Genomic DNA, 13090 nt, shown 5'->3' on the forward strand with positions numbered 1-13090 from the left:
GTTGTTAAAGTGTGTGTACAAAGGTGTCTACACAAGATGCTGGGACCCCTTTGCAGCTGATACACAGGTGTCGGTTCTGGTCATTCAGGTGATGACTCCTAAGATCAATCGAGTGGCCCGAGTGGACCAGATTTGATATTGTCATCCCAACCAGCCTCTTTCCCATTTTTGCAGCTTCCTATTCCTTCCTGGTCTCCTTTCCAAAATAAGCAGGGTTAAATTTTTATTTTACCCCTGCTCAAGGGAAGTGACCAGTGTCCATTGAGGCACCTGGGGGACTCAAGAACCTCTGCTCAGGTAGCTGTCTGTAGGACATGAGCCAGCAGTCATGTGGTAGCTCACATGGGTAGAGGACCTGAGAGGAAGGTGAGGCCTTTATGCTGCTTGTCCAACAACCTTATGTGCACATGTTTGTGGTTTCTGTGTTTCTGCCATGAAAGATCTAAGAAGAGGTCTCAGATTCCAGAGGCCAGACCAAGTGACTGTGTAGCTGAATTAAAAGACACCACTTTGTCCTGCAAGTCTTGGGAAGCACTTGGGTCCTACTTCCATTAAACACTAGACGGAAGAGTGAGCAAGCTCACCTGAAGAAGATAAATCCACACAGCTTTTTATTGGAAATGATGGACTCTGCCTTCTTAATTAGGGGGCGGCAGTGAAACACCTTCTCCACTCCCACAGGGAGGTTTTGGCTGAACTCGGGGTCTGGGTAAAGGAGGGCCTTTCTGCTGGTGAATCTGTGTGCCTGATGGAGGAGGTCTCTTCTTCTGCTGGTGCTCACGGGTACGGTGGCTTGGAGGCAAGGGACGATGGCCGGGTGTTTGGAGGTGATGGCCAGGTGGAGGAGGAGCTTGGAGCACCACTGGATTCTGTGCTGCTGCGGCGGCTGGGGTTGAGTGCGGCTTCGGGCCCCTTTCCACAGTGCTTGTTCTGGAAGTTTTTATCTCCAGCTCTTCATCTGTAATGGCAAGATGTTTTAAGAACTCATTCTGACAATAATGAACAATATAACACGGGTGTGCAAATGTGTGTGTGAGTACATATGTAGATAAGCATGTATGTGTGTGCCAAGGGATAATCTCTGATGCCATTTCTTAGGCACTGTCTACTTTTCTTCTTTTTGAGATTCATATTCTCTCTCTCTCTCTCTCTCTCTCTCTCTCTCTCTCTCTCTCTCTGTCTGTCTGTCTCTGTTTGCTCTGCAACTTATCAAGAAGCCCAGCTAGGCCCAGGGAATCCACCTGCCACTGCTCTGGGGTTGCAAGTACCACCTTGCTCGTTTTATGTGGGTCTGACGAGTCTACTTCAGTCCTCATGTTTGAAAAATAAGCACTTTAGTAATAGAGCTGCCTCCCCAGCCCCACGATGCGGCCACTGAACACGCTTCATGTGATAGGCATCAAACCAGCTGCTTCAGGAGATATGAAAAGGAAAGAGAAGTTACTCCCACCCTCTTCAAGTTCTGGGTGTGTCAGGGGAGAGAGAAACGTTGCCCATAGATACCCTAAGACCCTAGGCCTCTTTAGAACTCAAAAATGTGAGGGAAGAAGACACCTGGGTGGAGAGCTTTGTACTTAAGGCTCTAGAGTGTGGAGTGAGTATTGCATCTGGGAGTTGTAGCTGGATGCTGCCAGAGATAATCAGCAAGGTTGCTAAGCAACAACCCTCAGGGCCCGAGCCCACTGAACCCAGGTCTGAGTGGTCATGAAGGGCATCAGAGACTATACGCCTTCTGTGAAGTCTCTACAGTAGGTCTGCCTTTTGCTCAATTTGATTGTCACACAAGCCACATTCTGAAAGGAACCTGGAGTGCCCTCTAAGGGACAATCTCGCCCTGAGAAATGGGCTAGCTCTTCCAAAATTCATAAGCAAGACCCATCTCTTGGGCTTTCGTGGGAAAAATGGTTCCTTTCCCCACGCTTGGGGATTTTCTGCTTTGTGTGGCTTCTGTCCAGGAAGACAAGCCTGAGACTGTGTCGATCTTCTTACACTGTTTTTAAGCCACCCAGGAAATCTGTGGGAACAGGCAGCTGCCAGAAGCCTGGAGCCACTGCTGGGCTCCTTCAGGGCACATTCTTGGTATTCCACTCCCTGTGCCTTAGCCTTCCTCAAGGAGCCAGGAGGAGCTTCTCTGCGGGGTAAATGAATGGTTGCCTGTAACCTTTTAGAACATGTGTCTTGAAAAGCATGTCTCCGCATCACCAGAGGGCTGACATATGGACCCCAGGTGATACACTGGCTACTGTAACTACTGTAAATGCACTATGAACACAAAGCCTCAAAGGCAAACAAGGTGGTTTTGACACCTGAGTGACCTGCGAGCTCTAAGCACATACATAAAAAGACACTCAAAAGATAGAACATGTCCTTTATGCCATGTTCGGTGTCCCAGAAGTGCCTGCGGTGTTTGGAAGGGTATAGGTGAGACTTTGACCCTAATCCTGGGTCCTAGACACAGACCAGCAGGTGGTCCTTCTTGCACAGTGGCATGCTCCCTTGGCTCTCTGCTGGCTCTTCTGTTTGTGGCATTTTTTTTTCCCTCCTGTGCTTTCTCTCGTGTTCTATGTGTTAGGCCCATTGCTATGCCTCAGTAATGACTCAGGCAGCAACACTGTCCTTCGTGAGTGACAGAGCCAAACAGTACATCACAGTGTCAGCCTCCACCAAGGTGGGGGACCACCAGAAGGTGCAAAGAACCATGTGAGAAGTGAGAGGGTGAGAGGTGTGACCAGACACTGAGCCCTTACACTGAGTTGGGCAGCAATCTTGCTCTGGGGAAGCCATACACTTGCTATGACCTATGCCACCCACCTCTTAAGAGCAGGAGCATAGGACCCCAGTACAACCTCTCCAGCAAGGTCTACCACTGCCTAAACATCTGTTCCAGGAGCCTTTCGGTTCTTTTTCTTTCTTGTAAGACCATCTCTTGATGGCTCAGTTTGGGTTATAGATGCAGGTGAGGAAAGCCAGGCCCATAGATGTCCAATTTAAAGAGGAGTTATGTAAGAACAAGATAAAACTGCCTAGAAATTCAAGGACTAGGGGTTTTGCCTCAGCCTAGTCATGCTTTGGCCTATGGGCTGTATGATCTGGGGTGATAGCTAGCGTCTTTATCTGTGCAAATGTCTACCTTACATTGAAAAAACTGAACTTTGTCCCTGGAACAGGCCACTTTATTCACGTGAGCTATTGTCATTTTTCTCTTCCCAGTCTGGTGGTGGCAGAGGTTGACATGTGTTGGGTGACACCTGAGGTCCACTTTGGAGGAATGTGTCTGACCCCTGGGCAGTGTTCATGGGCCTTATAAGGAGAGATGGAGACAGTATGAGCAGAGCACAGAGATAAGGGAGCCAGTGTCAAGGTCTCTGCAAGCCACTAAGCTGTACTGGATGGAAACCTGGGAATGATGTTCCCAGACATGAAAGGTGCAGAGAGAATGATGTCCCCAGCCCCAGGTGGGGGAAGTGGTATGTGAGATGACAGATGAGGATGCTGGCCTGAAGGAGGATGGGGCAACACTGAGAAATGAGTTGTGAAGAAGGAAGCCAAACCTACTGGGCTCCAGGCCAGGGGCCAGCATTGTGGGGTATGGGCAGACCCTGCCTATGGGCTGTGCTGGAAGTCAGTATTTGAACATCACTCGGGTGATGGAGACCTGCAGGGACGGGACCCAGCCCTGTGTGAGTCTGAGATTTCTCAGGACCCCAGGGACATGTCCACCCACTAGCATGTAACCAACTAAAGACTGCCCTTACCCCAGCATCCGCGGTTACACACCTGAACATAGTCCCTAACATATTGTCCCTTGGGTGGTCGGCTCCCTGCTTAGGATCACCACAACTACTTTCTGCTTTGTAGGCTGCAGGACAAGTCTGCATCAAGGTAGCCATACTCCCAGCCTGAACACCTCACTTCCTAAACATCCAACCGGGAAACAAAGGGCCACCAATCACCCTCATTTGGGCTTTATTTTCTTGCAGCTCTGGGAATCAAATTCACAGCCTCACACACACTGAGCACCCTGCACTGACCCACTCCCAGTGGCTCCTGGCTGGAGATAGTTTTATCCATATTCCTAAGAGCTCGGCCCTGAACGCACCTTTGAGGCATCCAAGGCCAAGACACAGACATGGGATTTGGGTGGGAATCTCTCTCTCCTTATGAAAGTTTGTGGACGATTCAGGGATCTCCACACTTTGGCTTTCACCAAAGCAGCCTCACGTGGTGGATTCTGGGAAGGTATACAACCTGGCTGCAGCTTCTCAAGGGTCCTTTGATGTTACCCCTGAGAACTGTCCCTCAGAAATCAATCTGAGCACATAACAGAGCCACCCAGAAGCTCTGGTTCCAACCCAGCTGTTTGATTCTGCCCATCCCTTTCTTCCCTTCGCAGACTCGAGGAGGGACGGTCCCATGGGGATTTCACTGCAGCCTACAGTGATAAAGGGGTGGGTGTGCTTACCTTTTCTCCTCCTGCTCCGTTTTTTCCTCTTGCAGATACAGAAAATCAAGAGCGCCACTGAGAACACCAAGAGGAGTCCTGCACCGGCCCCCACTGTGACATAGAGGTACAGACCTTTCTCTGCAAGAAGAAAATATGGCTAAGGGAAAGGTCTTGGGCAGAGTGGTCCCTTCATTTCTATGGCCCAGGCCCCAGCCTCCTACATCAAACAGATGAAAGAGTTCCACGGGGTTTTCCGCCTCCTTGAGGCTGAGCTTCTGGGGCCTGGAGTGCTACTTAAATCTGCAAGGGCTGAGGAGCAGTGCCTGCCCATCTCACCCCATCCCCCACTGAGGAAAAGAGCATCCAAGTTCTAGAGACGGAGGATGAGTTGCCTGAGGTCTCATGGGACCTTTCCCCCAAGTGAAGCATCCCCCAACCTCAGTGTTCAGCTCTTCTTCCTCCCAAACTCCTCCTGGGTTCAGGAAAGCCGCCTAGATACTCAACAGTTAGCAGTGGCATATGCCGTTCTGATCCCTTCTTCTGCCAGAACAGGGAAGAATAACAGAGGAAAACAGTGCCGTGGTTGCGCAGGGCAATAGGCTTAGTTTAGCTCTTCCAGGTAAGAGCTGTGTGACCTTTGGTAAGACGCCACACTTCTCTGAGTCTGTTTCCTTCTTTGTAAAATGGAAACAATGCACCTTACATCACAGAGTAGCTGTCAGAAGTCAGATCAGATAATGGATGGAAAAGTGCTTTTGTAAACTGTAAAACAACACCTAGAGGTGAGGTCTTGCTCTTGCTATACTCTCTACCCTGGGGGTTTTCTGGTAGCTGTTTCCCAGGAGGGGGGCTAAACCATCTGTTCTTTGTGAATCAATAGCAGTTAGAGAGAGCAGCTGGAGCAGGGGCTCAAAGGAAGGTGGGGAGAAGAAACGGGAGCTGAGCCTAGCTTCACAGAGGCCAAAGACTGTTAACACTCCTGACCAGGGATGGGCCCCAGGCAAGCCGGAGGTCCACCAAGCAGGGCAGAAGATCAAAGCAAGCTGTTGATGTTGGTTGTTACCTCTGTCCCTCCAGTCTTCCCCTCAGCCAGTCCTTGCCTGTGAGCTGAGAACCTCTCTGGGCACTGTCTGCACAGGGGCATCCCTCAGCAACCCCTGAAGCTGCTTCAAGGATGAATTCAGGGACCTTCAGGCCCTGTTGACTTGCCAAGGACCTGGAATGTCAGAGTCAGCTCCCAAGTGTGAGCAGGGTGGACAGACAAGGCGTCCTGTCCAAGCTGACTCCAACAGATCCTCCCTACGGGTCCTCAGGCGGACCTCCAGCCCTTCCCCAGACACTCTTGGAAAGCAGGCTTGCGGCTTCCACAGTATGGTCTGAGGTTAAACCATTGTAGCACTCTGGGTGCCTGGTGGTGTCCCTGGTGGGGACATCAGTAGCTGTAGCTCTGTCATAGGTCCTTGCAGCATCTCATTCCAACCATTCTTCCCGTCACTCCTCTTGGAGACACTGTGCCTATGTTTATGTGAGCGAGCACTACTCCAGGGCCAGCTGCTTCCTCCCCGTGGCACTTCAGCACACACTCACTTTATCCCTGCCTGCCTTGGCCTTAGAATGGGAGGAGTTTTCAACCCCCACTTTTCTCCTTCATGGCCATTCCCTGGTCTAGTTTCAGCTTCTGCTCTGAACTACAGGTTAAGGAAGCTGCACGGTCCCCTGCTCCCAAACCTAGCATTCTCGCCTTCCAAGGCCTCGCCCTCCTTGATAAATACTTATTTTTATTCTGGAGGGATCTAGTTACACTAAATATGAAGCATGAGGTTGCCAGATAAAATACGAGACAGCCAGTTAAATTTGAATTTCAAATAAACAATGAATAATTTCTAGGATCAATAGATGGGACCGTTCTTTGTTGGTTCACTGACTAAGTCTGGTGTCTCTAACTCAGGGCCTTCTGAAAGAGGAAAACGTTTTTGGAGTCTTGGAGAGGCAGCTTTGCCCTGCCCCCCCCCCCCCCCGTGCCTTTGTGATTGGGGAATAGAGGGTGGGGGCAGGGAGGCAGAAGAGGGAGACTATCCATGAACCTAAGGTGTGGGGGGTAATAAAATCCTTCTGCATCTGTGCCTTCAGCCACACACACACACACACACACACACATTTCACTGCCGTCTGATTCCTCCGAGCACATGTGAGCTGCACTCTTATCTTTAAGTGACGCACAGGAGTAACGGAAATTAAGTTCTAAAGGGCTGTCACTTCTCTCTGGAACACTGACTCTTGCTTTCAGGTTGCTCTGAGAACCTAGCCGCCATATTGTAAGGCAGCTCAAAGGCCCACTCAAGTGAGGCAGAGTGAGTCCCATGGCTTCCTTCCCACCTGATGCTCTCATGTCAGTACTGTTTTTCTCTGTAGAGCATATGGAGCCCACTGAGGGGAGGGAGCTCTGTTAGGGTCATACCAGCGCAAGTCGGATTGACTGAAACATCCCAAGCTGGAACTTGGGCACTATGATAGCCTTCTCCTCAAATACGGCTGCTGGGTGCTGGGCACGGGGATGTACATCTGTAATCCCAGCAAGAGACTAAGGCAGGAGCTTTGCTGCAAGTTGGGAGCCAGCCTAGGCTAGCTACTTAGCAAGACTCTCCCCGAAAAGCAAAGCAAACTGGAGCAAAACAAAGCCAAATTCTTTCCGGGAGCTCCAGGCTCTGGAGATCAATCAGGCCTTTGGTGTTGAGGGTTGACTGGAGCCATTGCAGTGCAGATCTGGTCTCCGGTTGGTGGCAGGAAGGGTGTGCCTCTCTGTTCTCCAGCTCGGCTCTCCCCTGCCCTGCCTCCCAGGCATTCTGAAACCTTGCTCCATATCAGATGCCCAAAAGAAACCTTTAAAGAGACGTCAGAATCCAGACCACCGGCTAGCAGAGGGACCTTGGGCTAGTCAGAGTCCCTTCCTGCAAAGAACCTTCTTCAACCCTGCAATCCTTTCTTCTGGAAGAGGCTCCTAGCCTGCCTGAAGCGGTCACATCTGTGAGTGGACTGCCAAAATGGGTAGCCAGAAGCCTGCCTCCCCAAAAGGTTCCAGGAAGAAATAATTGTCTTTTCATTTCTGATCCTTTGCCAGACTGGCCTCCCAGCTCAGGTTCTGTAGCGCTGTAGGCCGGCAAGCTACCCCTATGCCTGTGGGCCACCCTGCACCCCCCACCCCATCCCCGCCCTGCTTCACTCCACCTTACCTGAACAGTTAACAACTTCCGTCTTAGACTCCTTGCTGACCCTGTTTATCGCCTCACACTTGAATGGTGCTCTCAGGTCGGTCCACTGGTAACTCATGTTCTTCTGGGGGAGGCTATTGAGTTGTTTTTCCCCTTGATACAGCTTTAGTTCAAAATCTGTCCCTTGCAAGACCTCACAGGTCACGGTTGTGTTGGAGCATTCCCAGTGGATCACAGGCTTTGAGACTCTCTCTAAAAGAAACATCTGATTTCTGTTAGGCACATTTTTGGATACTGTTTTCTTTTTAAGACCAGATCTCACTCTGTAGACCTATTGGCTTAGAAGTCATCTTCCTTCTGCCTCTACCTCCTGAGAGCCGGGATTATGGAACCATGGTCCCATGTACAATGGCCGGGCTTTTGTTTGTTTCTTTAATCTTAAAAAATATGCCTAATAAAATTGAATTGGTTTGGGACCAGGGAAGTTCAAAAGTCCTAGTCTTGCTTTTATTTTGGTTTTTCTTTTATAAAGATTTATTTATTTTATGTGTGAGTGCTCTATCTGCACATACACCTGCATGCCAGAAGAGGGCATCAGATCACGTTTTAGCTGGTTGTGAACCACCATGTGGTTGCTGGGGACTGAAGTCAGGACCTCTGAAAGAGCAGCCAGCGCTCTTAACCACGGAGCCATCCCTCCAGCCCTGGCTTGGTTTGTTTTTGTTTTTGTTTTTTCGACAACGTTTCAACATAGCTCAGGCTGGTCTCAAACTCAGTAGCTGAGGATGGCCTTGAAATTCTGATCCTCCCCCCACCCCCCGCCTCCACCTCCAGGGGCTAGGACACAGGTATGTGCCAGCATGCCAGGTTTCATGTGGTACTGTAGATCAAACCCAGGTATTCCTGCATAGTAGGCAAGCATCCTACCAACTACGACACATTATATTGAAGTTCTTTTGATAACTGTATTGAATTGACATAGAGTATCTTGAACAGAACCATTTCTGGTAAATAGACACAGGATATGAGTAAAATAGGCATGGTGACGTGTGTTTATACAGCATCTCTGCCCTCCTGAGTTTTCATGTGGGGGTTGGGGGGGAGCCAGCAGGAAGCCAGAAAGGACGCTGCCGTTCCTAGCCCCAAGGTTCTGAGTTAATTTCTGGCCTTGAAGGACTTCAACTTTAAAAAACAGGAAAATGGCTTCCTACCTGTCTCAAACCAGACAACCTGTGGCCAAGCCCTGGACAAGTCACTAGTCTCAGACTCACACTACAAACTCCACACCCCTCCTGCTTAACAGCCCAGGGGGAAATACCCCATCCTTGGCGTTAGTGAGATTAGACCTAGTGCCCAGCTCCCCATTCTCCACCTGAAGACCTGAATTCGTCATGCAGGGCAACAGTGAATTTTTCCTATTTCCCCTCTCTCTAGCTTTCAGACCACAGTGTCTTCCCCATAGGCCTCCCGAGTCTAATTCCATTTCTGCCCAACCTACAAGCATGCAGAAATGCAGTTTCCTTTCCATCCTGAGATTCTGAGTATCTCAGAATAAGGAGATGAGGGATGTATCACCATCCAGCAGAGCACATCGTGTAGTCTCAGGGCTGCCTGGCAAGAGACTGCCTGTCTTTCTAGAGTGAAAAACCTTCTTCATAGTAAGATCCAATTATTTCAAGAAACACTGATCAACGTTTAAAAGGCTTTAAAGGCAGTTGGAGATCACCTACAGTTCTGTTACTCAGGACGATTAACACTTTGAGGCATATCTTTATCGGATATTTTCTATGCATAAACCCATAATATATTTTTTCAAATTAAAACTGGATTATGAACCTGGGAGTCAGAGAGCTATGCTCGCTGAGGGTTGAATCCATAGCCTCAGGCATTAAGGCAAAAGTTCTACCACTGCACTATGTCCCCAGCCCCTGGAGCACGTGACTTCATAACCCACCTTCAATCCTTTACTCTGAAATTGTACCATTATGGCCTCTTTTCATGAGCACCAGGACATGTACATCTCTGTCAACATTTTAAGTGGCAATCCTACTTAAGCTGCTAAAGCTTTCAAATGCACGCTTGTACTTAACTCATGCAGACACAGTAACCAGCATCCTTCTGTAGATATTTTCCCTGTAAAATGGCTTTCTGAAAGTGACCTGGACTGCTTGAGAAGGGCGCTCCTAGATATGCCTTTGTCCCCCACTCCCTTTGGTTTTTCAAGACAGAGTTTCTCTGGGTAACCCTGGTTGTCCTGGAGTTAGCTCTGTAGACCAGGCTGGACCCTAACTCACAGAGATCTGCATGCCTTTGCCTCTCAAGAACTGAGATTAAAGTCATGGACCAGTACTTCCCGGCTAGATATGACTCCTTAATCTTAGGCTTCTCTCCCCCACAGGAGTCCAGGGACCCTGAACTGTTCTGCCTGATAAGGGAAGGTAAGATCTAGGAACACATAGGGCACCATTACACTCACAACTCACGACACCCCTCATTGGATAGTATAGGCCTCACGAACATCCTGATAATAGACAAATCTGATACGTTCCAAACTCTGTCAAGCCACAACTCAGTACCACACATGGAAATTCTCATGCTGTGAGACCTTGTTTCCTACATAATACTATTTAAAATATTGTTTTAAATAGTCTTGAATAGTGTGTATGATGTGTATATATAAGCATGGGTGAATGTTGTGTTTATATTTAGGTTCCATCTCCAAGATATAGCAAACACACACACACACATTTTGAAATCTTCAAAAAGCCCCAAATCCTAAACACTTCTAATCTCAAACTCATTAAGTAAGTGATACATAACCTGCACTGGGTAATCAGGTTTGGGGTGGGTCCGAGGACAATTTTCCAATGCTGCGTAATATATAGTTGTATATAGTGGGGACAGGCCCTCAAGTTGAGTCAGCATATTGTGTGACCTTGGCATTTGCATACAGTAGTGAAGCCACCGCTTTTAGTCTGAGGGGTATGGGTTTCCTTTTAGGGGGTAAGGAAAATGTTGCCTATGGTGACAGCCACATAACTCTGTGACTATGCAGAAAGCTGTTGAACTGCGCACCGTAAACGGGCAAACTGTGTGGTATGTGAATTATATACCAACGAGCTTGTTTGGGATATCACCATCCTTGTCAAGGGAAGGCCTGACTTTGTTCCTGTCTAACAGTGAGAACACGGCCACTTCTGACCAGGCCTGTTTCCTTATAGGTGAATAGAAGCTTGTAATTTGAAGTTCTCAGGATTGCCAAAGAAAACCAGGCTAGCTAACAAGCGCCTGACTTCTCTCCAGTAGCCACGATCACCCCAGGTGTCAGTGATAGAGTACAAGAATAGGCTATACAGGGTTCAATACGATGAGTGGTCGTTCTCATTCCTACCCCATTTCTGGAACATTCTCTCTAGATAAAGTTACAGGATTAGGGTCTGGAAAGGGTTGTATACAGAGGAGCTAACAGGGGGCCTTGGAGAGGGGTTGGTGTTAGGCCCGGGTGCTGAGTATCAGACAGGAAGGACACCCACAGGGGGATGAGGGGAGCCCTTTCTGTAGTGACATTTCCTGTGTGAAGCTGAGAATGTTTGTGTGCTCCCTGAATGGCTGATCTATTCTGCACAAGGCATTCTCAGCTTTCTCTGCAAGCCAAGGGCAGGCTTTCTCCTCTCACCCATTGGTGCGAGCTGCCCATTTGTCCCTGGACTTTCAGCTTCGGCGGCATCCCAGGCTTCGTTCTCTTCTTTCTCACCCACCCAAGCTTCCTCACGTCCTCCTCACTCCCACACCCGCATGTTTGCACCCTTCCTCATCTCCCCGGCACCCTTTACTCCAGGCCAATGACTATCAATGACAACTCTTCTCACTAGAAGCTCTTAGAACGCTAGAGATCCCACTGGAGCACATACTCCATGCCAGGAGCCTGGGCATCAGTCACTTCTTCCAGCTCACTTGCTGGTTCTTACCAAGATTAAGACCACCTGCTTGGCTTCACAGGAGAGGATTCCTGGTTGGTCTTCTCCTGTTGCTCTTCAGTATCGTGCCCTCTCACCTACCCTGGCTTAAACATAGCTCTCCAGACAAGAGGCTCACTGCTCCTAGGCACCCTCTGACATCCTGTCTAGCTACAGCTTCATCAGCCACCAAGGATGTCCATGTCTTTTCTCTGCTAACCTGTCTTCTTTCTGATTAATGCCTGTCTGTAACCTGGGAGTCTTTGCACAACCCCACAGCCACCCAAAGAGAGAATGAAGGGCAGACAGGTTTGAGGGCCACCCTCACCCACTGGAGTCTTCATTGTGGGCCACACAGGTAACATTGGATGGGGATGCTACAGAAAGGCTACATAGCAGCCGTCCTAAAATGAAAACCTTTAGGGAATGGAGACTTACCCAGAATCCTCACGTCCAGCTTCTTCTTCAGCGTACTCATCCCATTTGTGCCATACACCATTACTTCATAGGTGTCACTGTCATTTCTCATCATCGGCTTCTTTATCTTCAGGGATCCGTTTGCTAAGACCTCATACGTTTCTGGTCGGGAATAAGGTATCCCCTTCCTTTTAAACTCTGCAACCAGGGTGCCCCTCCTTTCCCATCGCACCTCATCAATATCATCAGTCATTTGAAAGTTGGGGATGTTCAGGGTGATGCCGTGACCCAAGACACCCCAGATGACCTCATTGTCTCTGCAGTCCACCCCTGTAAAAAAGTAAGATGGTTTCTGAGATCTTGGGACTACGGAGGATCTCCCTCTTCGACTCTAATGGCCACTCCAAGGTCTCCGGAAGAGCTCCGCACAAATGCTTACCTTTGCCGGAAAGGCTGAAGAGCAGAAAGAAGCTACCCAGGAATTTACATTTCATCTTTAGAGTTCTTTTCCCAGGGGTGACTCTGAGTTCTTTCTGTCAGGACTGTGGTGAGGCTGGCAGAAGCCACACCCAGCAACCTGAACCACGTGTCTTTCATGCCTGCTGTTCACAGTAGGGGAGGGGGAGAGGGAGAGGGAGAGGGAGAGGGAGAGATGGGGAAGGAGAGAGAGAGAGACGAGACCCTATCAAAACGACTCATGCATTTGCTGCCCTCCTTAGCCGAAATAGGTGTCTGTGTCACATTTTAATCTTTACAAAAACAGCTTAGGGTGTTGGGTTTTAGCACCCCTCCAGAGGAAGAAGAGGAACTGGGAGGTCAGTTGTCAGAGCTACCCTTTTGTAAACAAGGGCTTAAACATAGCTGTCCACTCAGCTGTGCTGCCTTCAACAGGACCAAGTAGACTCACCGGCAAATTCATAGGAATAGAATTCAGATATGTATATTTGGGAAGGATTGGAAGGTGTGGCCTTGTTGGAGGTGTGTCACTGAGGGTGGGCTTAGAAATCTTTAAAGCCCTTGTGGTCCTGTTAGCTCTCTCTCTCTCTCTTCCCTCTCCCCTTCCC

The 13090-nt window shown here is 49.1% G+C and overlaps 1 protein-coding gene across 1 annotated transcript; it reads right to left on the reverse strand.

Moving 5' to 3' along the window:
• Positions 1-580: 580 nt before the first annotated feature.
• On the reverse strand, positions 581-12580 carry Cd2 (CD2 molecule). The gene is made up of 5 exons (XM_021158767.1): positions 12466-12580; positions 12048-12356; positions 7675-7905; positions 4463-4582; positions 581-958 (listed from the first exon to the last, which is right to left on the reverse strand). The coding sequence occupies exons 1-5, from the start codon at positions 12518-12520 to the stop codon at positions 639-641; spliced, it is 1035 nt and encodes a 344-aa protein (XP_021014426.1). The 5' UTR covers positions 12521-12580; the 3' UTR covers positions 581-638.
• Positions 12581-13090: the final 510 nt, after the last annotated feature.

The sequence above is a fragment of the Mus caroli genome, chromosome 3, assembly GCF_900094665.2.
Source record: "Mus caroli chromosome 3, CAROLI_EIJ_v1.1, whole genome shotgun sequence".
In the NCBI taxonomy this organism is placed as follows: Eukaryota; Metazoa; Chordata; class Mammalia; order Rodentia; family Muridae; genus Mus; species Mus caroli.